Source organism: Solanum pennellii, chromosome 1, assembly GCF_001406875.1.
Source record: "Solanum pennellii chromosome 1, SPENNV200".
Classification (NCBI taxonomy): Eukaryota; Viridiplantae; Streptophyta; class Magnoliopsida; order Solanales; family Solanaceae; genus Solanum; species Solanum pennellii.
In genome coordinates this window covers 98,793,241-98,817,871 of record NC_028637.1, presented here as the reverse complement: position 1 = coordinate 98,817,871, position 24,631 = coordinate 98,793,241, and the positions used below count along the sequence as shown (strand labels likewise).

Here is a 24,631-nt window from a genome sequence, read left to right as displayed (position 1 = left end):
CTTTAGTCCATATTCTAGAGAATTCTACATTTTCTAAAATATGCTAAACTCTTCCAAAAAGATCTAAAGTATTATAGAGAATTCTATAGTCATCTCCACAAAACTAGAAGGTTCTAGAGCACTCTGCAAACCTCTTCAAGACTCTAGATCCTCCTCCCCGATTCGGACGTCACATTTGGCTGGAATTGTGGCGGGACGTCACACTTGTCTATGATCGTAAAGTGACGGCAGGTCATGCTGATCCATACCAAGAAAAGAAAGTCTTTTAACTCCGCCTGTGTTTTGTTTGTAATGTAACACAGCCGGTCCCAAGCCCGGATAAAGGAGGAGGGTTTTATTGTTTTTCATTAACAAGTCTGATTCTTTGTTGTATCGCAGGTACCTTCATTTGTATTTGTTTATCTATGATGGAGATACAGATAATTGATATCTGCCTAGTTGTTGAACTGAGCTAATATTTATGGTATAATTTGAATACACAGTTAGCCTCTTAAACCTGCTATATATCCACAAACTTGTCCAATAGAAATTTATTTCATGATCCAACATTCTATTCAGCAATAAACTTTCCCAAAATTGTCTAAAAGTAATAATCTTGCTAACTTCTGCATTGTCATTTGCTTCCCTTACTTAAAGTAAGTGAAACAGAACTCCCACAAATAAGTAAAATAATGCAAAGAGTAGAAGAATGAGAACTATTGGGAAAAAAAGATTCTGCAAAAAGGGGTAATTAAGCAGATTGACAGACTTGGAATCTTGAAGTGCACGCTGTGAACAGAATGGTGCTGCTTCCAATAAAGCTATATGCTAATGTGGTTGGTTAGGTTAGATTTTCAAGCTTCTCAATGTTGAGCTAAGCATTGACAGCCTGCTGGGAGCTCTCTGCTTATAGTCTTTTTCCAATGCCATTGCCGACAGAGATTGAAGCTCCGGGCTCTCTTTATCCTCCTTGTTTCGTCCTTTAGTCAGCTGCCCGATGGCAGACGTACACTGGAGGAAACAACACATACATTAAGTCAGAGTCTCCAAGAGTCATCGGCAAACAACAAGAACCTACTTCATTTAGTTGTGCAGCTTATTAACAGTCTATGAATTTTTAAAACCTCCAGCATGTAATTAATGTAAATAAATAGGGGCATACAAGACCAGGACTGCAAGTTCTTGACTCCACTGTCTACTAACTTGTATACAATGCAGAGTGCAATGAGTGCCTTGCGTCTTTCAATTTCTTCCGTGTTCATTTATAAGCAATTTTTTCTGTGTTCGTTTACAAGCAGTTTCTAACTTAAGAGCGATAATTTTCTTCACCACTAGATCAATGACATATAAAAGGACTGGTAAATTCATCACGGGTTAGAAAAGCAAAAGAAATCATCAAGCATTATTTTGTCAAAATTAAGAAATGGAGATGACACAGATTCACTGACCAAACATATGCCAAAAAGTGCTCTGGTACTCTTGCCACCAGTCAAGTCTATGGTAGATGCATAATATTTCTTTGCCGTCTGAAGATTTTCTAGTCCACCAAGTGTATACAGCACCTGTTAAAGGCGGGATGAAATGTAATGAGTGATTATTTTATGGCTATTATCAGAAAAATGAATGCCATGGTGGAAGCAAGTTCTACAGAAAAATAACATGCAATACAAAACAACCTTATTCTTAAACAAACAGTCCTTTTGCAAAAGCAATGGTTGTTCTCAAAATCTAACAATTGCCTGACCCATTCATCAGTTGGGTCACTTCGCTTCACAATATAGCTGTCACAATCCAAGCTCCCTTCACGTGCCAAGCCTCCCTCTTCTATCCCTGCTCGCCACAACCTTCACTCTCTCTCGTTCGCCATACAAACAGACGCCCCGGCCCAGCTAGTCACTCCCTTATCCCACCTCACCAATCTTCCCTAGAGCCCCATCATACCCCTCTTCCACTTCATCCAGCACCCCTTCATTCTACATTTCACTCTTCCACCACTCTATTCTGCCTCCTCTACCTGGTCCCCGTCTTTCCTGTTACCAATCCTCCCCACCCTAATTTCCTACACTTGCCATCCTTTCCTATTTCCTCTTTTTTTTTTTTTTTTTGGTGTTGAGGGGGAGATTGATTTCTTTTCTCTTTAGAGTTTTTTTGATGAGGTAAATAGTTTTATTAACAATGAGGGAAACCCCATACACAAAAATGATCCTATAAATTTCTCTGAAGGATTTATGGTTTAAATCCACATTTTCTTTAACCATCATATCTAAAGACTTGTCGAGTCAGCTTCAAAAAATTGACACCCTCAACTTCTGCCATCAAAGAGGCAGAGGTCTTAGGCATTTCTCAAACCAGAAGAAAGATACATTTCGTTTAATAAACACGGTTCAAGCCCAGATAAAGTGAAAAACAAATCCACTCTGAGCCCAGAGTCAGCATAACAAGAACATATGTAGAGAATCAGATTGAATTCTAGAGAGTTCCTCCTCTCATCTTCTCCTTATTTCTGCACATTAATTGACATCCAGCTATCACTTCGATGTTCATTTATAGTAAACTTCCAAGTGAGCATAACAATCTGTGCTGACAACTTCATTACTGAAAGAGAGACACAGAAAAACTGGCCGAATGGCAACCTAAACTCATGAGCTTCTCGTTTGTAAAAATAGCTGCTAGAAAACCAAAGTATAAACCATTTGTCAAAAAAAAAAAAAAAACCAAAGTATAAATCAACCAACTTCCTTTTTATCCAATGATATAGGTGGATGAGTGAAGCTTCATAAAAACACCCAGAATAGCATCTTAAGAGCAAGAACAAGATCACATTATTAATAATAATACCTCTCAAATAGAAAAAAAAAGATGCAGGCTCACAAGATTGCAAACTATTCTCAATGTACCTCAGCAAATGATTATTTTCAAAAAGCAGAAATAAAATATGACTCAGAGGATAATCTTACATCAGCATAGGATAGGTGATATAAAGGAACTGTAGGTTGAGACAAGATGAGCTCCTCATAGCAGAAAGCTGCTTGCTTGTACCTATATGTGATATAACAGAAACAATTTTCACTGGACAGGGCAATGCATGGACGAAACAGCAGCTAAAAGAAGGTACCAATGGAATAGAGTTGCCTCCAAGCCATTAGTTTTCCACTCTGAACATGAGAATAAAAAATCTTACATTTGCAAGGAAACATATATTTCAGCAAGCTCTCTCCAAGCTTCATGATCAGCCATGAATCTACCAAAACAATGAAAGTAGTCAAGAACACGTTAAAGTCGCAACATATAAGTACTAATATGTGATGCATTTAGATTCTTCTTACAAGTCGAGATACTTGTTAAGCCAGTCAATTGCTGCAGATGTATTGCCTTGTGCCTTTGCCATGGCTACCCTCCTCTTATGTACAACCTAAAGGATATCATTAAGATACAGAAAAATATATTGCTTGAGCTTTGGAATCTTCTTTTTTTTCTTAAATTACATGAGAGTAATCACCGAGCCTCTGTACCATGAGCACAGATGTTTGGTCAATAGTATGAGCATATAGATTTATGCTTGCACCAACTTTGCCAAAGCAACGAATGCATAAAGCAAAGGGCTTTAAAAACAAGGCTCAATTAAAACACACGATTTAGCGAAAAAAGGTGCAGATAAAGAGAATATACAGACACACACATAATATGGACACATGTAGTGTGTGTACATATATACATATTCTGTGTGTGCGCGTGTACTACAAGAATAAACTACCGTCAACATAACTAACAATTATATGGATAAAGAATTTAAAAGCCTGTGAGTAGCATAGATATTGTCAACAGAAGTTTAAGAAAACATTTAAAAATTATGATTCTGATGCGAAGATACACTTCCAAGTTTCTAATTCAGATTTAGTGGCTAGTTTTCTTATTCTAGAATTTTAACTTTTATAAGTTATTTTGGTGCACACGTCCACATAAGAATTATCTATTTTACAAGTAAACTAATTGAGCAAAACTAACAATATATGGTGAAATGTACTTGTCTATCTCAGACCTGATCAAATGGATTTTCCTCCAAAAGGCTTGAGTAAGCATTTTCTGCCTCTGACCATAATCCCCTGGCCTCAAGCAACATAGCTTCTAGCCTACCTGAGAATAAATCAAAATAATAACTCTTAGCTATTATTAAAAGGTCAAGCATACACGGAGGGCACGGGAATCAGAACTTTCAACATATCCAGTGTGAATCCCACAAGTGGGGTTCTGAACAGGGTGGTGAGTACGCAACTTTCCCCCTACCTTGTGAAGGTAGAGAGGTGGTTTCCAATAGACCCTCGGCTCAAGGGAATCTAGAACATAAAGGTTGAAAAATAAACATAAAGGAAAAAAATGTCTATTCTATATTGCTAAATGAAAATTTTGTTATTCCCAGTAACGATAATTTAATGATTGAGAAAAGGACCGACGATCACTGTGGGCTGTGGCAAAGGATGAAATATGGAGAAATCTTTCTAGCGCCACACGACATTTCAATAACTTATCATTTAAGCATACGGTATCTAAGCATGAACATATGATCTGTGTAATGAGATATAAAGATACATTCTTAAATAAAGGCAATGTTGTTGCAAAACGCTTTAATAAAACTAAAAGCAAAGTGCTCTCTTTTCTAGATGGATCATCAATAGTACTACCTGGACCATGACTACAATGAGAGTATTGAACCAGTACTTTCCAATATCAGATGGAAAGAGAGGTGCAGAATCTATTTGTTACATATTGCGCGGATTCTCTACTTTTGTATACCTCTTGTATTCAGAAGTTTCTGTATTATTAATATAAATACACTTGATACAAAAAGGAAAAAAATATTTCATAGTGTGTGTTGATGATACATTCAGCATTTTTAAAAAAGCAAACATTAATCTGAGACAACGTAAAATATTAACAGGGGCAACCAAATCCATATATGCCAATTATTCAGTCTCGGTCTTTGAAGTACTTATTAGGCACATACAAAAGAACTGCCCACCAAAGTTTGTTACTGATGATATCTCGGTGAAGAGATATTATTAGATTTTCCAACTCAAGAAGTTCAACTTCTTTACACTGTTTTTATACCACCATTGCACCTTGGTTAAAATACTGCTTTAGAAAGCTTCATCTACTGAAATATATTGCTTTTAACCAGATAAATAATTTCCTTACTTCTAACACAATAAGTCACCAATAGCCCAGAATTCCAAGACAACTGTAACTCAAAGTAGAATTTTATAACTGAAAGCCAAAAAATCAAAGCATCAGGTTCTTATAACATCAATTCTAGTTTTTCTTATAAAGGTCATTATAATTCATTCAGCCTGACAATTAGAATTTTGGAACCTAAAATGCTTACCATTTAGTTTGACAATCCAATTTTAGAATGCCACAGGTGCGAAAATGCAAGCTACTAGAAATCAAGACAACAAGCATACACATTTATAGATCAAAAAGAACTCACCAACCCTTTTGCTCCCAGGAAACTTTCTTTGCAAAACCTTTATGCAGTCCTGCAGAAGTTCCCGACAGAAATTTCAAATTTTAGACATAATCATAAAGTGACGAGATACATAAGAGAATCTCTAGCATATACGAACAAACAGTAACGTGACTTGAAAAATAGCTGATGCATTTTGGTGATTATGGTTGACTACATGGTCACATTTACTTCATTACTCGGTATATTTAACCACATAGCCAATATAAGTCCAACTTCACCAATTGAGTAATTGTAAGTTTAACTCTGCAACTTTGTAGGAAATAACGATATCTTTCTAGATTTGGAAAAGCAATGGTCAAATTGTTATGACATCCTTTAAATATTAGATTGTGCCGGAATGTTTCTCTTAATATTACATATAATCAAATTATAACTATGAACTCAGGTACGGTATGATACATTTTACATTATTGTACTGTAAGAACAATTGACTTTTGCTATCTAGGAATTTGAGCTAAGTAATGTGGGATCATTTGATTAAACTTCTATAGGGATGGCTACTGCAACTCAGATAATTAGAAACTAAACTAAATGGAAAAATCATGCAAGTCCGCAGAGATAACCCCGAATAGGGAACAAAACTTTACTTCGAGATTGCATGAAATATGCTTTTACCTTTGCCACATCAATAGATTGACAATCCATAGCTGCAACAGCGACCTGCTCATATAGGGTCCATTCTGCAATATTCCGGTTGCAGAGAATCAATGTTTATCAGAGATTTCATCCAGTCACACGATGCTCGAATGAAGTCTATGGACCAATCATATAAAAAATAATAACAAAAAGAGAGAGATACCACATGTCCCAAAACTTTGACATGAACCAATTCTTCAATTTGGCACTTCCATGGATCCTAGACTATGAAATCAGTACAAAAATTACCCTATTGACACTAACTTGAATCCTAGAAAACCCAAATTAGTACAAGATCTCAAATTCCCAGTTCCTAATTGTAGTTAATTTCCACTTTCTTCAATCGTAAACTACCAAACAAATAAAGATCAAAAACAGTTTTTCCGTCTTATGGGTCAAATTAAATATACCTTCAGGTCCAAGAGCAGATCTCTTTTTGGAATCATTGAGAATGGAGAGCCCATGCTTCAACACCATATCAGATCGACGGAGCTTGAGTTTATGGACAAGACAAAGATATTCCCAAACACCTCCTCCTCCATTCTCTACTTGATTCTCCAATCTGTTCACCTCTTCTTCTTCTATTCTCGTTACCATCTTCTTCTTACCCTCTATTCACTTCTTCCCTACTTCAAAGTGCTGCTGTCGCCGTCTTGGGAAGGCAAGGCCGGTCTATTGGATCTGCTTTTGTGACTCCATTACACTGCCCACTGGCCCCTCTCTAATATCAAATTCTATGAAAAAGACGAACTTACCCCCCTATTTTATTAAATTGTGTTTTCTTATTTTTTTGTCAATCATTTCATTAATTTATCTTTTACTTTAATTTATATGAATATATCCTTGCAAAAGCTTCACCTATTACGAAGGTTTATAATCATTGACTAGAAATATTAAGATCTCATAATTCACATACTTTACAAGTTTCATTATCAAAATTGGATGTTCAAAGAAGGATCCATTGGAATTTTGAGTCATTAGACTTGAAAAAACAATCGATACTTTTGAACATTCGCTTCAAAGTCCAAAGACTAAAATTATTGATCTAGGTCATTCGCGTTCAAGATCATTTTGGTAAATTACCCGGCTTTAAACTCAACATAAGACATAATTCTAAACTAGAGTCACCTTCAACCATAGAAACTCAGACAATTATTTTTTCTCATCAATCCTTGAAAACTATCTACTACAATGGAAAAGGATTTGGATTACATGTTTTGTTCAAACTATGAAATGAAAAGTACATTTTTCAGGGCTGCTCTTGCTAGCTTCTTTACATGTGTAGTAAACTATAATAGTGCTACCTGTTATTTTCCTATACAAAATTTTGAGGTACAACAAGACAGTACATTTTGCCTAACCATGCTCCATTCTTAGTTCATNTATTTTCCTACTCTACAAAATTTTGAGGTACAACAAGACAGTACATTTTGCCTAACCATGCTCCATTCTTAGTTCATAATCCTTCAACCAATCGACCACTACACAAAGATATGGCTACAACAGTCCACTTCGACAAATTCTCGCGTGGGATGACCAACAAATAGTCCACTATACAGCTCACATTAATGAGGACCTATGCTTAGATTGTCGTTTCCAAGTATAAATAATCCAATTTACCTCCAGCATTGTTGCTAGTCTAATTCTCTATAGCCTCTTGTGGTTTCAAGCACCTTATTCTTCTCATTTTCCAATTATCTTGATAATGATGGTGTTCAGGCCAGCTTGTGCATCTTGATAGCTCGAGTATTCCACAGGCTATCTCCCGCCAGTACATGTACTGAAGAACTCAGCCCTTCAAGGCTCAAGACAGATGAGGAGAAGGCGCCTAGTAGTTTTCCGTCCCAGCTGGAATTTCAACAACTGATCTCCAAGTAGTTAAAAGCTGAACTTCTCTCTTTTCTAGAGCACTTCACACTTCATCTGCAAAATACAATTTACTTTTAAACAATTGTACTACGAAAACTCACGGGGAATGCTCGTTACAAGATTATGAAGCAATTCCTAACACCAAAAAAAGGAATGGATTTTTGGCATGAACAATAATAATAATGTGAAACTTCCAAAGTGCCGGTCACATCATACCAATCGTTCTCTATTGACAATTCAAAGCAGGCTGCCAAAGAGAATAATATTTTTAAGTATTATAATCATCACATGTTCAGGCAAGGAGAGTGTACCTAGCGTTTGGAATAAGCAAGAGTATAGATCCTCTTGATGTTCAAGAAGTGGCTGCTTGCAAGCTAGAATCCATGGCTTTAAGGCAAAAAGTGAACTATGTCTAATTGATAGTGGCTTGGCGCTCTTTGCTTTATGTCAAGATCAGCTGCAGGATAAGACGAACAGGAAGAAGTTAGTGAATTTGTGTTAATATTTAAAAGTACTAAACTTCTATACACTGCCTAATAGAGTGAAGTTTTACCTTATCCAGTGAGTTCTTATTGAATAATACTTCAACGTTATGGTCTACCCTTTTTATTCCATGGGAATTCTANAAACTTCTATACACTGCCTAATAGAGTGAAGTTTTACCTTATCCAGTGAGTTCTTATTGAATAATACTTCAACGTTATGGTCTACCCTTTTTATTCCATGGGAATTCTAGGAACCCTGACTGCCTGACATGAACAACTTGAGAAATGGTTAAAAGGTAATAAGATGATGGTCTGTTTTGAAATGCAATTCAATGAGTGTGTTCAAACTCATAGGTTTGAATAAGCAAAGCATTTTTTTTCATTTAACTTGCAAAAAGAAGCCAGATTACAGAATGCCATCAAGTGATAACTTCATAAAGTTGATATATTTTCCCCATCTGTTTACTGATCCAAAAGTTAAGAATTAAAGCAAATCTGGTACCTTTTCCTTCGGTCGCTGCTTTTTTTCAGCAGATTGTAGAGAGGTGGACCTGCGAACTCATGACACCAGTCAAATTGCAAGCACCAACAGCGGCAGTATTACCTGGTTTTATGGTTAGCAAATTCAATTTCAGAATTCGGAGGCATAAAAACAGAACCAATCATGATGTTAATAGCACATACATAAAAGACAGTTTAGCCTGTACATAATAGAGCTCCATAGAAGTATCAAAATAACACTAGTTGGTCGAAGAACTATATTTTCATTCTATCCAGCTTAGTTTTGCATAGCTTACCTCTTTAACATCTTCTATATCTTTTGAACTTTGGAACGAGATGGATATACTGCCCTTTATCCACCATATGTCTTATCACTTCATGAGCTTTGGACAGCTTTCCAGCATTTTTCAAGTAACTGACTAAAGTACTATACACCATAAAATTTGGATTACAACCCCTCAATTCCATTTCTTTTACCATCATGCACGCCTCATCAAATTTCTCAGCCATACAGAGCCCACGGATCATGGAGTTATAAGTAAACACATTTGGCAACTGCCCATTGACGATCATGTCAGTAAATAGTTCTTGAGCTTTATCAAGTTCCCCAGCCACAACGTATCCTGTTATCATAACAGTGTAACACACAACATCAGGCATACAACCTTGCCTAATCATCTCTTCAAAGAAATATTTGCATGCATCCAAATTACCGGCCCGACTTAGCCCATCAATCAAAGTGGTAAAATGGAGAATGCTTGGTTCATAACCAACTTCTTTCATGTGGTTTAGAAGGTTGACTGCTGCTAGTGGTTTGTCTCCTTTACCAAGAACATGAAGAAGGATGTTAAATGTGTACAAATCGGGTGAAAAGCCATTCCGACCCATTTCATCTAATAATCTATGAAACTGATCCAGCTTTCCCAGCCTATATTTCGAGCATAGCAGTATGTTATAAGTTAAAATATCAGGTATATGACCTTCAACCAACATTTGTTGATACACCCACTCGATTAACCTGTACTGATTTACACCCAGAAGGGAATGCAAAATTGCATTAAATGAATGCCTGAATGGTCTATAATTGAATGTCTTTGACTTAATAAACCTCTCTACTACTTTTCTAGCCAAACCTGCCTCTCCACAAGTACATATCAACAAATTAAATGTCCTAGCAGTTGTAGGGTATCCTTTCTCAATCATCTCATCTACTAATCTCCACATAGCCTTGAATTCGTCAGACTCAGCAAAAATCTTCATTATCAGATGGTATGAATTTGCTGTATGTCGGTAATTTTCTTGTTGACCAGACCATACAAAAAACTTGTACCCCAGCTTCGCACACCTATTTTTATTAGCATAATTTATTATTTTCAAGATACCTAGAAGAACTTCTCTCACAAGCAGGCTTGAAACTGTAATATGTGAATTTTCTAAAGCTGCTTTTGCATCAAATCCTGGACCATCTTGTTGAAGAATTTCAAGAATCATACTAGCCTCATTTCTCACTTTCTCAATAAAATTGTGCCTACTTGAAAAATTTTGTTGGGAATGGCCTTCATAGAAACCGTTGACTCCAAAAAAGTCAACATTATCTTTCATATTATTATTGGAGTTCATACTCTTCCAGCTCTCATTCAAGTAATCCTCGATTCTTCCAAAACCATTTCCAGTGCTGTCAGTGTTAGATTGTTGATTACATAAAAACCGTGAAAAGCTGCTAAAATATGAGAATCTTTGAATAACTCTTTGACCAAAGAGAGCTACAGAATACATGCTAGTCTCTTGAATATATGATAACAAGAATTGATAGTGAGCAAGCCATCACTTTCTCTGCATACAAGAAAGAAAAAACACACATGACATCAGTTAAAATAAATCATACATATTATCTTTATAGATTCCACTAGATATTAATAACTCAAATAAAATTCTTTAATTACCACTATACAACCTAGCCCATTTATGTTCACTTAGCATTTCATTCTCATTATTCACAAGCATTGAATTTTTCAGAAATCAAATATAAGAATTAGTAACATCATTTTATGTTTATCTTGATGCTTATTGAACAATTACAAATTCATGTTCCACTACTACTTCAATAAAAAATCATTTCATTATTCAACTGGGCAAGAATAAAGACATAAAAATATCCTTCTCGGAGAAAATGCAAAAGTCCTATGAGTCTCTTTTAAGATTAGCACATGAACTGCTTATTTGAGAAAAGATATTTCATATGCATCAGTGGCTATACCTTAGGATTATATCTTTGCTTCCTCATGTACTCATACAAGATTATAAGTGATCACATCAGGTAGAATATGCACATAGATATAGGACAAAAAAGAAAAGAAAAATGTGGCATGAGATAGAGTAGGTAGATGATTTGATCATGTCTTATTCTGACATGGACACCAAATGCAGGTGAACACAACATGACTACTGAATGTGTTAAGGGAAAATTAGGTAGACCAATAAAATCATATTAAGGAAAGATGCCCAAAAGGTTCTATAATCTCTTGTAATTCTTAAGAACTTAGTGAAGAACATAACACAAACATAATATCCATACAGGAAGGAGCCTGCACTGAAATCACTTAACTCAGAGGAAACACAAAAACTATTTCGCACCTAGGTCAAGGCTTTAATGATCTCCTTTAGTTTTCAATGTTTCTGTTCGACTTAAGTTCTCTTTAAGAAGCTGTGGCATACCTTGGTCCTTTATTTAGGTTAAATTACCTTTTCTCCATCAAAGCAGTAACAATAACTCTGCTTCAACCCCATCTAGTTGGAGTCTACTATGCGCACCCATCATTTTTCATTAACCATCTCACTCACTATAGGTATTTTTCATTCCAACACTTCAAATTTTGTCGTTGAGGAATAACGAAGGTTCTCCACCAACAAGGATTCTTTAAATTTCATCCTTATCCCTACTCTGTCATATAATCTCTCTCCAAACTCAAACATAGAACCTAATGTAAGTGTACCAAGTTGTGCAACAGAACCTAGGCAAGCAAAAGTATTCTATCCTTACCAAATTGCTCCAAGTCTACCTTAGAATCTATTAAGATCTTCAAATCACATCTCTCCAAACAGAGACAAAATGCAAGAAAATCCCTGCAACCCCCACACCAACAAAAAACCTAAAATACTTAAAGCTGAAACCTTTATCCCTTTAGCTACCTAGACAACAAATCTGTACGGTCTAGATATACATATATCCACACTAATGTGCAAATGCAGGAAAAAATACAGATCTTGTAATAAGCTCGATACCAAAGGAATCATTGAACTAACTCAGAAAATTGTGGAAAGCAAGGGAAGAAACCTACAGATTGAAAGAAATATAGGGCTATTAAGGAGGGAGTCATTGACGGAGCGAGCGAGGGAGAATAGACCGGCGGCTACCGGCGCCGGAAGCATCGGCCGGCGGAAGAAGTTGAAGTAGCAGTGGTGATTGCTTGGGGGCTCCAAAGGCTGCGCAGAGTGAAGAGCGAAAGGGAGCGAAGGTTATAGTGATGCTTTCTAAGTGTTACTTAAATGCTGAAAATAGTTTTGTAAAATTTAATTAGATATATTTTTAATATTTTTCCTCAAATAAAATTCTCTACTATTAGTTGGGTAATTTGGCTATCATTTTTTCACATACTATTGATGATATATACTCTTATATTTTCTTTTTATATATATTGAATGAATTCAATGTAAATAAATAACATTCCATACTATTGACTGATAACATTTANATTTTTAATATTTTTCCTCAAATAAAATTCTCTACTATTAGTTGGGTAATTTGGCTATCATTTTTTCACATACTATTGATGATATATACTCTTATATTTTCTTTTTATATATATATTGAATGAATTCAATGTAAATAAATAACATTCCATACTATTGACTGATAACATTTATGTATAATTTTTTTTCTAAAAAATTTTCATTATAATTTCACTTATTTTAGTTACCTAACTTTATAAATCTCATTCATTTTGTAATATCAATTTCAATAGTAAAAGATATCAAGAAAGAAAAAGCAATAATTTTGTATTATTTTATCCTATTATTATACTAGTAGTAACTTTTGTGGTAAATTTGTTCTTTGTTTGAGATTCTTAGAATTTATATTTATTTTTNTGGGAAATTTACATAAATGTGCTATATTAATAAAATATTTACCATTTATAGCAACAATATTTTTTTTTCACTTGATCGCTTTTAATTCATTNACTTATTATTATTATTATTATTATTATTATTATTATGAGAAATGAAAAAGAAAATGGAAATACAGTTACAATTATTTTTAATGAAAAGTGAAGATCATTATGTTACACAGTCTTAATTCATAATTTATTTATTTATTTTATAATTAATTCCATCTTTTCAGATCAATGCCTATGTCTTTTGGCTTACTTCCCATCGATAAATCCTTTCAGAAAAATAATTGGACACAAACAAAATATGTATTTGCATAAATTTTAAATCATAATTGAGAAAAAAACACAAATATTCATATTGACCGATGAAAGAATTCAGTCAATTAGAATAAACAATATCAAACACAGATGATATAGTATTAAACAAAGTAGAATTCATGATAAATTACACCAAAATACAATGTTGATACAATAAATCAAATTGATGGAGATCTCAAGGATCTTACTTAAATCTCCAAAGATAAATATTAAGAATTATTAATACAAAAATCACACACAACAATCAAAGCCGGTCATATTAGGAAGCATAAAAGGAAATGGAAAACACCAAAGGTGATGGAAAATCATCGAAAAAGAATGGATTTGACTACTAGTATACTAGTAATAGGTTGGTGGTGGGGGAGATGGTGATGGGGGTGGAGGTGAAGCATAGGTGGGAGGAACCTCGTACTTCTCAGGTGGCGGCGGTGAAGCAAAGGTGACAGGTTCCTCGTGCTTCACAGGTGGTGGCGGGGAGGCATAGGTTGGTGTTTCTTTGTAGTATGGTGGTGGTGGAGGTGAGTAGTATGTAGGTGATTGTTCATAGGTCTTTGGAGGAGGTGGAGAAGATTTATAGGAAGGTGTAGATTCTTGGTAGTATGGTGGAGGTGGAGAATTGTAATAAGTTGGTGGTTTCTCGTAGTATTTTGGTGGAGGTGGAGGTGACTTGTAGTAAACTGGTGACTTGTAATATTTTGTTGGTGAAGGTGACTTGTAGTATTTAGATGGAGTGGGTGATTTGTAATATTTTGTNGTTTGCACTTAATGGGGTTTGAATCTTAATCATTCAGATTTGCCTCATTAAGTGTGTTTGTTTTTAAAAACTGGATCTTAATTATTCAGATTCAATTTATTAAGTTCGTTTGTTTTATTTTCTTATAAGCCTCTTAATGGGTCTGGATATATCTGAATAAATCAGATCTGTAACACACCCTTAATACTATTCAGACTAAAAAATAAGACTCCTATCTTAATTCAACTAAATCACGACAACTCATAAAAATTGTTTTCTTATTTAATTAATATTAGTTACATGCTTGCCATTATAATTTCTTTTATGCATATTAACTTAATATACATCTTTTACTTTCTAAATTGATCAATATATTTGAATTGATAAGCACTCCCATGATATAATATTTAGCACGGTTTTAAAAAATAAGAAAATATTAGTTATTTGATCGATAACAATAAAAAATTTCTATAATAAAATAAAATATTTCGTAAACTATATATTTACTACTCTATATAAACTATTTTAAATTGCATTATATTAGATTCTCAAAGTATTTGAGTGCAAAAAATAGTCATATTAATTATGTAACTTGATGTTGAGTTCTTGAAAGGTAAATCATATTACCTTGTTACGGTAAAAATGTTCAAAATATTATTCTATATGAAAAAAACTATTTTAATAACAAGGTTTTTATAATGTTTTATTGATATAACGTTTAATTTCATATGTGCATTCAGATATTGAAAACAAACTGTCCCAATAATTTAGTGTTCAGATTCAGAGATAATATTTTAATATTCAGATGTTTATTCAGATTTACACATCTAGATCTTAATGCACATCTTAATATTTAAATGTGTATTCAAATTCAAAGGTCTTAATCTTAATTGAAACAAATGAGACATTGTCACTACTTATTAATCAAATTCACAAATAAAATTATGTTTGTAATATTTAGGGAAAATGCACAAGTACTCCCTAGATTATGACCGAAATCCCAAAGACACACCTTACTAAGGTCGTATTACCCCCTGAACTAGGAGGTACTTGTGCATTTCCTTAATATTTATTAAAAAAAAAAAATTCAACTAAAAGTATAAATATCTAAATAGAAATATTAACCTAATTGTTTTGATTTTGGACTCTCTTTATTTTTAAATTTTAATATTATATTATATTTCTAAATTAATTTTTATTGGCCCACGGGCCGGCCCTACCAATATTTCTCAAGCCTCCCAAATGAGCAAGCTTATTCAGGCCGAGCTAAAAAGTCCTTTTCTTAAATGGACTCCAAAAATCTTAGCCTAGCCCTATTAAATCCCGAATTAGGCCAGGCCGACCCAACGGCCTAGCCCATATTGACGGCTCTAATAATCCATATAAAATTGAAGCATCAATTCATTACCATATGTTGCACCTCTCCTCTTCTTTTTTTCTTGTTAAATTTTGTAGTAGATTAGTTATAACTTATTAGCCATTGTTAGGAGAAAATACTCCAGAGAAATATTAGGCAAAGAGAAGATAGCATTAAGCAAATTAGAATTCTCGATAAAATTACATCAAAATAAAATCTTGATACAATTAGCCAAAATAATGGAGATCTTAGCTAAATCTCCAAAGATAAATATTAAGAATTATTAGTACAAAAATCACACACAACAATCAAAGCCGGTCATTTTGGGAAGCATTAAAGGAAATGGAAAACCTCAAAGGTGGTGGAAAATCATCGAAAAAGAATGGATTTGACTACTAGTAAAAGGTTGGAGGTGGAGGTGAAGCATAGGTGACAGGTTCCTCGTACTTCACAGGTGGTGGCGGGGAGGCATAGGTTGGTGTTTCTTTGTAGTATGGTGGTGGTGGAGGTGAGTAGTATGTAGGTGATTGTTCATAGGTCTTTGGGGGAGGTGGAGAAGATTTATAGGAAGGTGTAGATTCTTGGTAGTATGGTGGAGGTGGAGAATTGTAATAAGTTGGTGGTTTCTCGTAGTATTTTGGTGGAGGTGGAGGTGACTTGTAGTAAACTGGTGACTTGTAATATTTTGTTGGTGAAGGTGACTTGTAGTATTTAGATGGAGTGGGTGATTTGTAATATTTTGTTGGAGATGGTGATTTGTAATAATAGTTTGTTGATGGAATAGGTGACTTGTAGTACTTTGTCGGAGATGGGGACTTGTAGTACTTTGCGGGCGATGGGGACTTGTAGTAATACTTAGAAGGAACGGGTGATTTGTAATAATGTTTTGAAGGAGTTGGGGACTTGTAGTTATACTTTGTTGCAACAGGTGACTTGTAGTAGTGCTTTGAAGGAACACGTGACTTGTAATACTTGGTTACAATGGGTGACTTGTAGTAATAATGCTTTGAAGGAACATGTGACTTGTAATATTTTGCTGGTGATGGCGATTTGTAATAAGTGTGCTTTGAAGGTGCTGGTGATTTATAGTAATAGTGTGATGGATAAGGCTTCTTGTAATAAGGAGTGGGCACATGATAGTTGGAAGGAGATGGTGATTTGTAGTACTTGTTAGAGTTGTGAGAAGGTGAGGGTGAAGTATACTCATAAGAGTAATCAGCAACAACAGTGCTGGCTACTAAGCAAATTGTCAAAGCAACTGTTAGAAAAGACCATTTCCCCAACTTCCCTAAGCTTTCCATTTTGATTTGTAACAAATTATGCTTAGAGAAGTGAAGGATAGAACTAAAGAATTGTGTTGCATAGTTGAATAGGGAGCTCTGGTTTTTATAGAGCAAAATGACACCCTTTTCAACATTAATGTAATAGCTTCTTAATTGCCCACTTGGCCACTAATCTGAGAGCAAGGTCCAAATAAAAACTTTAATCAGTACTAAGTGGTAGCCATTATCTGCTGACAAATGATAATTCAAATAATTTTTTTTTTTTGTAAAAAAAAAGAGGACTATTTCTTAACAATAAACAGAAGTACAGAACAAAGAAATGGGGGCATTTCTTTGGTGTTTTCACAATGCCAGAATCTGTAAGTTGACTTATAATCTAGAGTTTGGCATTGTCCATATGTCAAAATAAAATCAGAAGGGCCATAATGTAATGACCATCAGCAATGGGCTCCTTACCAACAAAGTCTATACGAGATCACATCAAAGCTACCAGAAAAAACAGAAATTTTGAAAATTGTTACAAAATGTTTCTGTTATAAATTCCAATGTGTTAAAAATTAAGAAATGCATCACTTCTGACTATAGATTTTTCACATTTCTTACTCAGATGTGTTTAATATTAACGACTGAGGAAGTAACTCCTCTCTCAACCTGACAAGAGAAGTAGAGCATAGTACCATGCCAAACATCTCGCTGTAAAATCACATTCATCAGACAATTTATGGTACATTAAGCAGACGGTGTTCTTTTCACGACTTCTTCATGGTGCTCATCCTCCAATTCCCTAGTTGTTAAACTTTCCTAAAATAAAATTGGTTTTACTAATTACAAGATACAAGCTGGGTGTACTTAATTATGCAGAAAAATGGATGTGCACATCATATGGTTTCATTCTGTATATAATTTCCGCACTATTAGATGCTTGTGAATATGATTTCCAAACATAATATATCATTCTGGTTGTGTAGGCTTACTATGAGTTTGGTAACACCAAAGTACTTACAAGTCAAATATTTCTAAGTTAAATCAGTCAAAAGCCAATGTTGGCCATCACCAACTTATGATTTTGCACATTATACTTTTGCTTTGATAAAATATTTTACTATTTTATCCTTAATATTTTTTAATTTTCAAAGTATCTTTCCCAAAAGAGAACTCCTAACTCTCTCTTCATTTTGTAGCCCATTGTTCTTTCTCTTCTTTACTAGATTACTCCTAAATTATAACATTTTATAAACTTCTTAAGGATATTCTAATCATTCTAATAAAGGAACATTTTTTATTCCAACATCCAAACACGTAATTATTCAATTATAAAATCAGTTCCAGCACTTAAAATTTATGAGTTATTTACAATCAACTAATTCAAACAGGCTCTGACATAGGGCTAATTCATGTAGTCTTTATTTATTTTGTAATTCAACCTTTAAAGATCACATTATCTCATTTGATTTATTTCCCACTGATAATTCTCTAAGAAAAATAATGGGGAAAAAAGATGCATACCCCTAATTAAATTCTCCTAATTATTTTATTGTTATGCTTATTTTATATGATTTATTTCTGAAAAACTGATAAAAAGTACAATTACCATCCAAAATACAGTAATAGCCACGAAGTCAAAGAAGAAAATTTGTTGTGCATGGACCTATCTTGCACCTTTCCTCATTCTTTTACTTTTGTCTTGTTAAACTTCTGTAATAAATAAGTTATAAACTATAATTGAGAAGAAAATCATCTTTAGACAATAATCTGAGATGCTCCTCAAATATATTAGACAAAGAGAAGATAGTATTGAGCAAAGTACAACTCTTATTGAAATACACAAAAAAAAGAATCTTGATACAATAAGCCAAACTGATGGAGATCTCAACATCTTACTTAAATATCCAAGGATAAATATTACAAATTATTAAAACAAAAGAACATACAACGAACAAAGCCGGTCATATGTGGAAACATAATTTTTTGGCAAAGGAAGTGAAAATCTTCAGATGAAGGATGAAAAGAGAGTTAGTAGGTCATGGAGATGATGGGAAATGATTGATGATAATGATTAGAATGTTAGTAGGTTGGCGACGGGGGTGGAGGTGAAGCATAGGTGACGGATTGCTCGTATTTCTCAGGTGGTGGCGGTGGCGAGGAATAGGTTGGTGTTTGCTCGTAGTACGGTGATGGTGGTGGTGAATAGTATAATGGTGATTGTTCATAGGTCTTTGGAGGATGTGGTGAATTGTAGGTCGAAGGTGATTGTTCGTAGGATTTTGGAGGAGGTGGAGGAGATTTATAGGAAGGAGTAGATTCTGGGTAGTATGGTGGAGGTGGAGACTTGTGATAGGTTGGTGATTCCTCGTAGTATTTTGGTGGAGGTGGTGGAGACTTGTAAGATGATGGTGATTGTTCATAGTATTTTGGTGGGGGAGGAGGTGAGTTGTAGTACGAAGGTGATCACTCATAGTATTTTGGTGGAGGTGGAGGTGACTTGTAGTATGAAGGTGATTCCTCGTAATAAGTTGGTGGTGGTGGAGGGGACTTGTAGTAAACAGGTAACTTGTAATATTTTGTTGGTGAAGGCGACTTGTAGTAATAACGTGTTGATGGAGTTGGCGACTTGTAATACTTTGCGGGCGATGAAGATTTGTAGCATCTCTTTGATGGAGTTGGGGACTTGTAGTAATACTTAGAAGGAGAGGGTGACTTGTAATAATGACTTGAAGGAGTAGGAGACTTGTAATACTTTGTTGCAACCGGTGACTTATAGTAGTACTTTGAAGGAGTTGGGGACTTGTAGTAATACTTAGAAGGAGCGGGTGATTTGTAATAATACTTTGAAGGAGTTGGGAACTTTTAGTAATACTTTGTTGCAACCGGTGACTTGTAGTAGTGCTTTGAAGGAACATGTGACTTGTAATATTTTGCTGGTGATGGCGATTTGTAATAAGCGTGCTTTGAAGGTGCTGGTGATTTGTAGTAGTAGTGTGATGGATAAGGTTTCTTGTAATAAGGAGTGGGCACATGATAGTTGGATGGAGATGGTGATTTGTAGTACTTGTTAGAGTTGTGAGAAGGTGAGGGTGAAGTATATTCATAAGAGTAATCAGCAACAACAGTGCTGGCTACTAAGCAAATTGCCAAAGCAACAGTTAGAAAAGACCATTTCCCCAACTTCCCCAAGTTTTCCATTTTGATTTGGGACAAATTGTACCCAGAGAAGTGAAGGATAAACTAAGGACTTGTGTTGCATAATTGAGTAGAGAACTCTGGTTTTTATAGAGCAAAGTGAGACCCTTCTCAGCATTAATGTAACAGTATCTTAGTTGCCCACTTGCCCACTAAGCTGAGAGCAAGGTCCTAATAAATACCTGATCAGTACTAAGTGGGAGGCATTATCTGCTGACAAATGATAATTAAAATAAAAACAAAGAGGATCTATATACCAGAAAGTAGTTAATAATAAATGGGGGCATTTTCTTTGTTGTTTTCTCAATGCCAGAATCTGTAGGTTGACTTATAATATAGAGTTTGACATTGCCCCTATCTCAAAATAAAAGCAGAAGAAGAACAAAAATTCAACGGCTACCAGCACTGGGATCCTATCTATATAAGATCATGTTAAAGCTACCAGAAAACACAGAGATTTTGAAAATTGTTACAAATGTTTATGTTCTAAATTTCCAATATGTAAAAATATAAGAACTGCTATACAATATACATATTGTCAGTTTGATTTGGTTTCAGATTAATTCTTCTCAGATCAATACAAGAAGAAACCTATTTAGATAATATGTCACCTCAAGTACAAAAGAAGGTACAAAACTTCCAACCAAAATAAACAGACTTATTTTACTATTATCTGATAAGGTTTAAGTGACTTTGATTGTATTTATTTGGGTAACTAACTAGCTTAATCTTTTACACTTCGACTTGTAAAATAAAACTTCCACAAATCTTGCTCAGATGTGTTTAAAATTAACGAATGAGGCAGTAACTCCTCTCCCTCTCTCAAGACCAGATAAAAACCAGACAAGAGGAGTAGAGCACAGTGCAAAAACATCTAGCTGCACATTCATCCGACAACTTATGGTGCATGAAGTAGACGGTGTTCTTTACACAACTTATCCAATGATGCTCCCCATGATCATCCTTCTCGGGGAAAAAGCAAATTCCTATGGTCTCTTTTAGAATTAGCATATGAATTGCTTATTTGAAAAAAGCATTAATAGCCTGTAATTATACCTTAGCATTATATTTTTTTCTTTTTTCATGAACAAAGACAAGATAGAAGTAATCACATCAGGTAGAATTTGCACACAGATAGAGGACAAAAATAAAAGAAAAAATGGCATGGGATAGTAAAAGAAGATGGTTTGATCATGTCCTACTCCTACGTGGACACCAAATGCAGGGGTATACAACATTAAAACTGAATATGCTAAGGGGAATAAGGTAGACCAAAAATCATATGGAGGAAAATTGGCTTAAAGGATCTACAATCTCTTGGATTTAATACGAACTTACTATTGAATACAAGACAAGCTAATATCCATATAGGTGTGTGCAGTGAAGCCACTTAACTGAGGTGAAGTTAAAAATCTATTTCGCACTTACATAACACGACTTGGTACACTTACATTAGGCCGGTGTTTGACATGAGTCTTCTTAGTTTGGAGAGGGATGTGTACATGATAGAGTAGGGATAAGTACAAAATATAAAAATCTTTGTAGGTGGAGAACCCTTAATTCTATCTAAAAGATAAAATTAAACAGTATTACAACAACATACACAATGTAATCCCAGGTCTGGGGAGCGTGGTGTGTACGCAGCGTTAACCCTACCTTGAGACAAAGTAAAGAGGTTGTTTCTAGTAGACCATCGGCTCAAAGTAAAACATAAAAAAAATCAAGTATGTAAAGCAAATACAGTAATGAAGAAGTCATACCGGAAACAATGAAGAAGAGAACTGTAGCAACAACACAAGGAAACAAGACAACACTCAACTATTCACTAACCTTACCTAATCCTCGACTTACATATCTTACTATCTAGGGTCTCGTCCTCAGTAAGATACATATGTGTCACACCTCCTAATACTTCTTTGACCTACCTATACCTCTCCTTATAACCACCATAGTCAATCTCTCACACCTCCTCACTTACGTGCATCTCCAATGAGGACTTATACAAGTATTGAAATGAAGAAAAAGAAGTACTATAGGGACTGAAATGGTGAATGGGGACTCATATAGCCGACCCTAACTAGTTGCCATTGAAGCATAATTGTTGTTGCGGATAGAGAAAAGGTCACGTAACCTAAATCCAGAATCAATGTATGCCAGAGTCCTCGAAGTCCGAAGAGCACTTACACTGAACATAAACAACGCCAACTAAGGGAGACTATTGGCAGGGGAATGGAACTTAGGCATTTCAAGCAAAATACTTTATCCTTACCAAATTGAGAATATACCAACGGAAAATGTACAAGTATTAGAATCCTTGACAATCCAAAATACTAAAGCAGTTACCTTTACCCCTATAACACCTTGATAACAAATATGTACAGTCATATATAAACCTGTGCAAATGCAGGGGAATAAACGGATAAAATAAGCTCGAAACCAAACGAATGATTGAAATAGCTGAGAAAATTGTCGAAAGAGTAAAAAAGGCAAGGGAAAGAACCATCGGAGTAATAAGGAAGGAGCCACTGACGCAGCAAGCGAGGGAGCATTGACCAGCGGCTACCGGCGACGGGAACATCAGACGGCGGGAGAAGTTGAAATAGCACCGGTAATTGTAGTGTCCGTTTCAAAATAATATTGAAAAACAATTTTCATATTTAGAAGGTAAATGGAGAAAATTAAATGAACTTTGGTTTGATTTTTGGTGATAGATCGATCGAGAGCTGGTCAAATCATTTTTAAAATGTAATTAAGTAAATCTTGGATTAAATTAATATTTTTAAAATTTGCTAATTTTTAATAAAATATAAAAAAGCATTTCATTTTTTAACTTTTATAATTCTATCCAAATCATTTTTAAAATAAAAAGTAAATGAAAATATGATTTTATTGAAAAAATTGCAGGTGTCCAAAAGATGATGAATGATTTCAAAGAACTATTAATTTTACATATCAAAACAATGGTGTATGACCCTACTCATTTATGAAGTAATTTCAATTGAGAGCAAACAAAATTTAATCCACTAATTAAATTAGTTAAATCCGATTCAAGAAGAAGAAAAGAAGAAAGCTCATGAACTGGTAGGCAAGATCAATAATGTACGAAAAGAAGAAGAAAGAGATAAAAAGAACAGGAAGAAAGACAAGCAAGCAAGCAAGAATGAAGAAGAAAAAAAAATATGACAAGAGTTTTATTTCCTCTTTTGGTATAGCTTGCTGGTGGCTTCCCCCAATTTTAATTCCCACCAAAATTGGTTAAATTAGGTTTTAATCAATTTACTCTTTTACTCTTCATTTTATTCAATGGACCAAACTATCAACTTATAAGCTTGATGGCAACTCTACAATCTTTGATCATTAATCACATAATTATCACCTACATCCACTACTTAAGACTTATGTCACCACTCATTTATTTTGAAACCTTATTATCACTTTTTCTTAAAAATCCTTAGTAAGTACGAGCAGTTAACTTTATTGTATGAGTGTAAAATTTAAAAACAAAATTATAGTGTCAGATTTCAACATTAAAAGATATTATGAAACAATTTTTAAATTTATAAGGCAAAAATAATATTTTATATTATTTATTCCTGTATTATACTATTAGTTGTAAGCTTTGTGGTGGATTAGTATTTGTTCTTTGTTTGAGATTATTAGAATTCATATTTATTTTTAAACATACTTATTTATTATGAGAAATGAAAAAAAATAGAAATACAAAACAACCATTTTTTTTTTATGAAAAGTGAAGATTATTGTGTTACATACTGTTAATTCCCGGTATATTTATTCATTTTATAATTTCACCTTTTCAGATCAATGCTATGGTCTTATGGCTTATTTCCCATGATAAATCCTTTCAGAAAAATAATTGGAAAAAAAATAAAATATGCCTATACGTAAGAATTCAGTCAACTAGAACAAACAATATGAAACAAAGATGATACAGCATTAAACAAAATAAAATTCATGATAAATTACACCAAAATAAAATCTTGATACAATAAATCAAATTGATGGAGACCACAAGGATCTTACTTAAATCTCCAAAGATAAATATTACGAATTATTAATACAAAAATCACACACAACAATCAAAGCCGGTCATATTAGGAAGCATAAAGGGAAATGGAAAACCCCAAAGGTGGTGGAAATTGATCGAAAAGAATGGATTTGACTACTAGTAATAGGTTGGTGGTGGGGGAGATGGTGATGGGGGTGGAGGTGAAGCATAGGTGGGAGGAACCTCGTACTTCTCAGGTGGCGGCGGTGAAGCATAGGTGACAGGTTCCTCGTACTTCACAGGTGGTGGCGGGGAGGCATAGGTTGGTGTTTCTTTGTAGTATGGTGGTGGTGGAGGTGAGTAGTATGTAGGTGATTGTTCATAGGTCTTTGGAGGAGGTGGAGAAGATTTATAGGAAGGTGTAGATTCTTGGTAGTATGGTGGAGGTGGAGAATTGTAATAAGTTGGTGGTTTCTCGTAGTATTTTGGTGGAGGTGGAGGTGACTTGTAGTAAACTGGTGACTTGTAATATTTTGTTGGTGAAGGTGACTTGTAGTATTTAGATGGAGTGGGTGATTTGTAATATTTTGT

At 34.5% G+C, this 24,631-nt stretch overlaps 4 protein-coding genes, 1 long non-coding RNA gene and 1 pseudogene across 7 annotated transcripts in view; all 6 read right to left on the bottom strand.

The window, feature by feature from the left end:
- Positions 1-482: 482 nt before the first annotated feature.
- LOC107004755 (ER membrane protein complex subunit 2) lies at positions 483-6,851 on the bottom strand. Its single transcript, XM_015203104.2, has 9 exons — positions 6,550-6,851; positions 6,119-6,183; positions 5,465-5,513; positions 4,019-4,113; positions 3,306-3,391; positions 3,161-3,220; positions 2,937-3,018; positions 1,428-1,541; positions 483-990 (listed from the first exon to the last, which is right to left on the bottom strand). The coding sequence occupies exons 1-9, from the start codon at positions 6,734-6,736 to the stop codon at positions 826-828; spliced, it is 903 nt and encodes a 300-aa protein (XP_015058590.1). The 5' UTR covers positions 6,737-6,851; the 3' UTR covers positions 483-825.
- A 677-nt stretch (positions 6,852-7,528) lies between these two features.
- LOC114077208 lies at positions 7,529-8,638 on the bottom strand. Its single transcript, XR_003578176.1, has 3 exons — positions 8,562-8,638; positions 8,320-8,465; positions 7,529-8,062 (listed from the first exon to the last, which is right to left on the bottom strand). It is a non-coding gene; the product is annotated as an uncharacterized LOC114077208 (long non-coding RNA).
- A 383-nt stretch (positions 8,639-9,021) lies between these two features.
- On the bottom strand, positions 9,022-22,674 carry LOC107004725 (pentatricopeptide repeat-containing protein At3g60050-like). 3 transcript variants are annotated; one of them, XM_027916889.1, is made up of 4 exons: positions 12,333-12,538; positions 9,708-10,827; positions 9,291-9,617; positions 9,022-9,097 (listed from the first exon to the last, which is right to left on the bottom strand). In XM_027916889.1, exons 2-3 carry the CDS (start codon positions 10,768-10,770, stop codon positions 9,295-9,297), a joined length of 1,386 nt encoding a protein of 461 aa, XP_027772690.1. In that variant the 5' UTR covers positions 10,771-10,827; positions 12,333-12,538; the 3' UTR covers positions 9,022-9,097; positions 9,291-9,294. The 3 variants fall into 3 exon arrangements, with proteins under 3 accessions (XP_027772690.1, XP_027772689.1, XP_027772687.1); XM_027916888.1 differs by lacking the exon at positions 12,333-12,538 and adding an exon at positions 22,535-22,674 and having other exon boundaries at positions 9,291-10,827; XM_027916886.1 differs by having other exon boundaries at positions 9,291-10,827; positions 12,333-12,537.
- On the bottom strand, positions 13,812-17,245 carry LOC107004742 (extensin-3-like). The gene is made up of 2 exons (XM_027916892.1): positions 16,067-17,245; positions 13,812-14,178 (listed from the first exon to the last, which is right to left on the bottom strand). Exons 1-2 carry the CDS (start codon positions 16,870-16,872, stop codon positions 13,821-13,823), a joined length of 1,164 nt encoding a protein of 387 aa, XP_027772693.1. The 5' UTR covers positions 16,873-17,245; the 3' UTR covers positions 13,812-13,820.
- On the bottom strand, positions 17,342-22,528 carry LOC107004762 (annotated as a pseudogene).
- A 1,259-nt stretch (positions 22,675-23,933) lies between the features above and the next one.
- Positions 23,934-24,631, bottom strand: part of LOC107009172 (extensin-3-like) — an 11,412-nt gene continuing 10,714 nt past the window's right edge. The window contains exon 2 of the mRNA XM_027916883.1: positions 23,934-24,626. Within this exon, the coding sequence (XP_027772684.1) occupies positions 24,218-24,626 (409 nt within the window). The 3' untranslated portion in view covers positions 23,934-24,217. The remainder of the gene's footprint in view (positions 24,627-24,631) is intronic.

What these genes read in the sequence shown, in the direction of transcription:
- LOC107004742 (XM_027916892.1), bottom strand. Translation starts at nt 16,872, where the DNA reads ATGGAAAGCTTAGGGAAGTTGGGGAAATGGTCTTTTCTAACAGTTGCT. An exon ending in TACTCACCTCCACCACCACC is followed by an intron (nt 14,179 to 16,066) that starts ATACTACAAAGA and finishes ACCTTCACCAAC; the next exon opens with AAAATATTACAAGTCACCAG.
- LOC107004755 (XM_015203104.2), bottom strand. Translation starts at nt 6,736, where the DNA reads ATGGTAACGAGAATAGAAGAAGAAGAGGTGAACAGATTGGAGAATCAA. An exon ending in ATCTGCTCTTGGACCTGAAG is followed by an intron (nt 6,184 to 6,549) that starts GTATATTTAATT and finishes GGAATATTGCAG; the next exon opens with AATGGACCCTATATGAGCAG. An exon ending in TCCTGGGAGCAAAAGGGTTG is followed by an intron (nt 4,114 to 5,464) that starts GTGAGTTCTTTT and finishes ATTTATTCTCAG; the next exon opens with GTAGGCTAGAAGCTATGTTG.
- LOC107004725 (XM_027916888.1), bottom strand. Translation starts at nt 10,770, where the DNA reads ATGTATTCTGTAGCTCTCTTTGGTCAAAGAGTTATTCAAAGATTCTCA.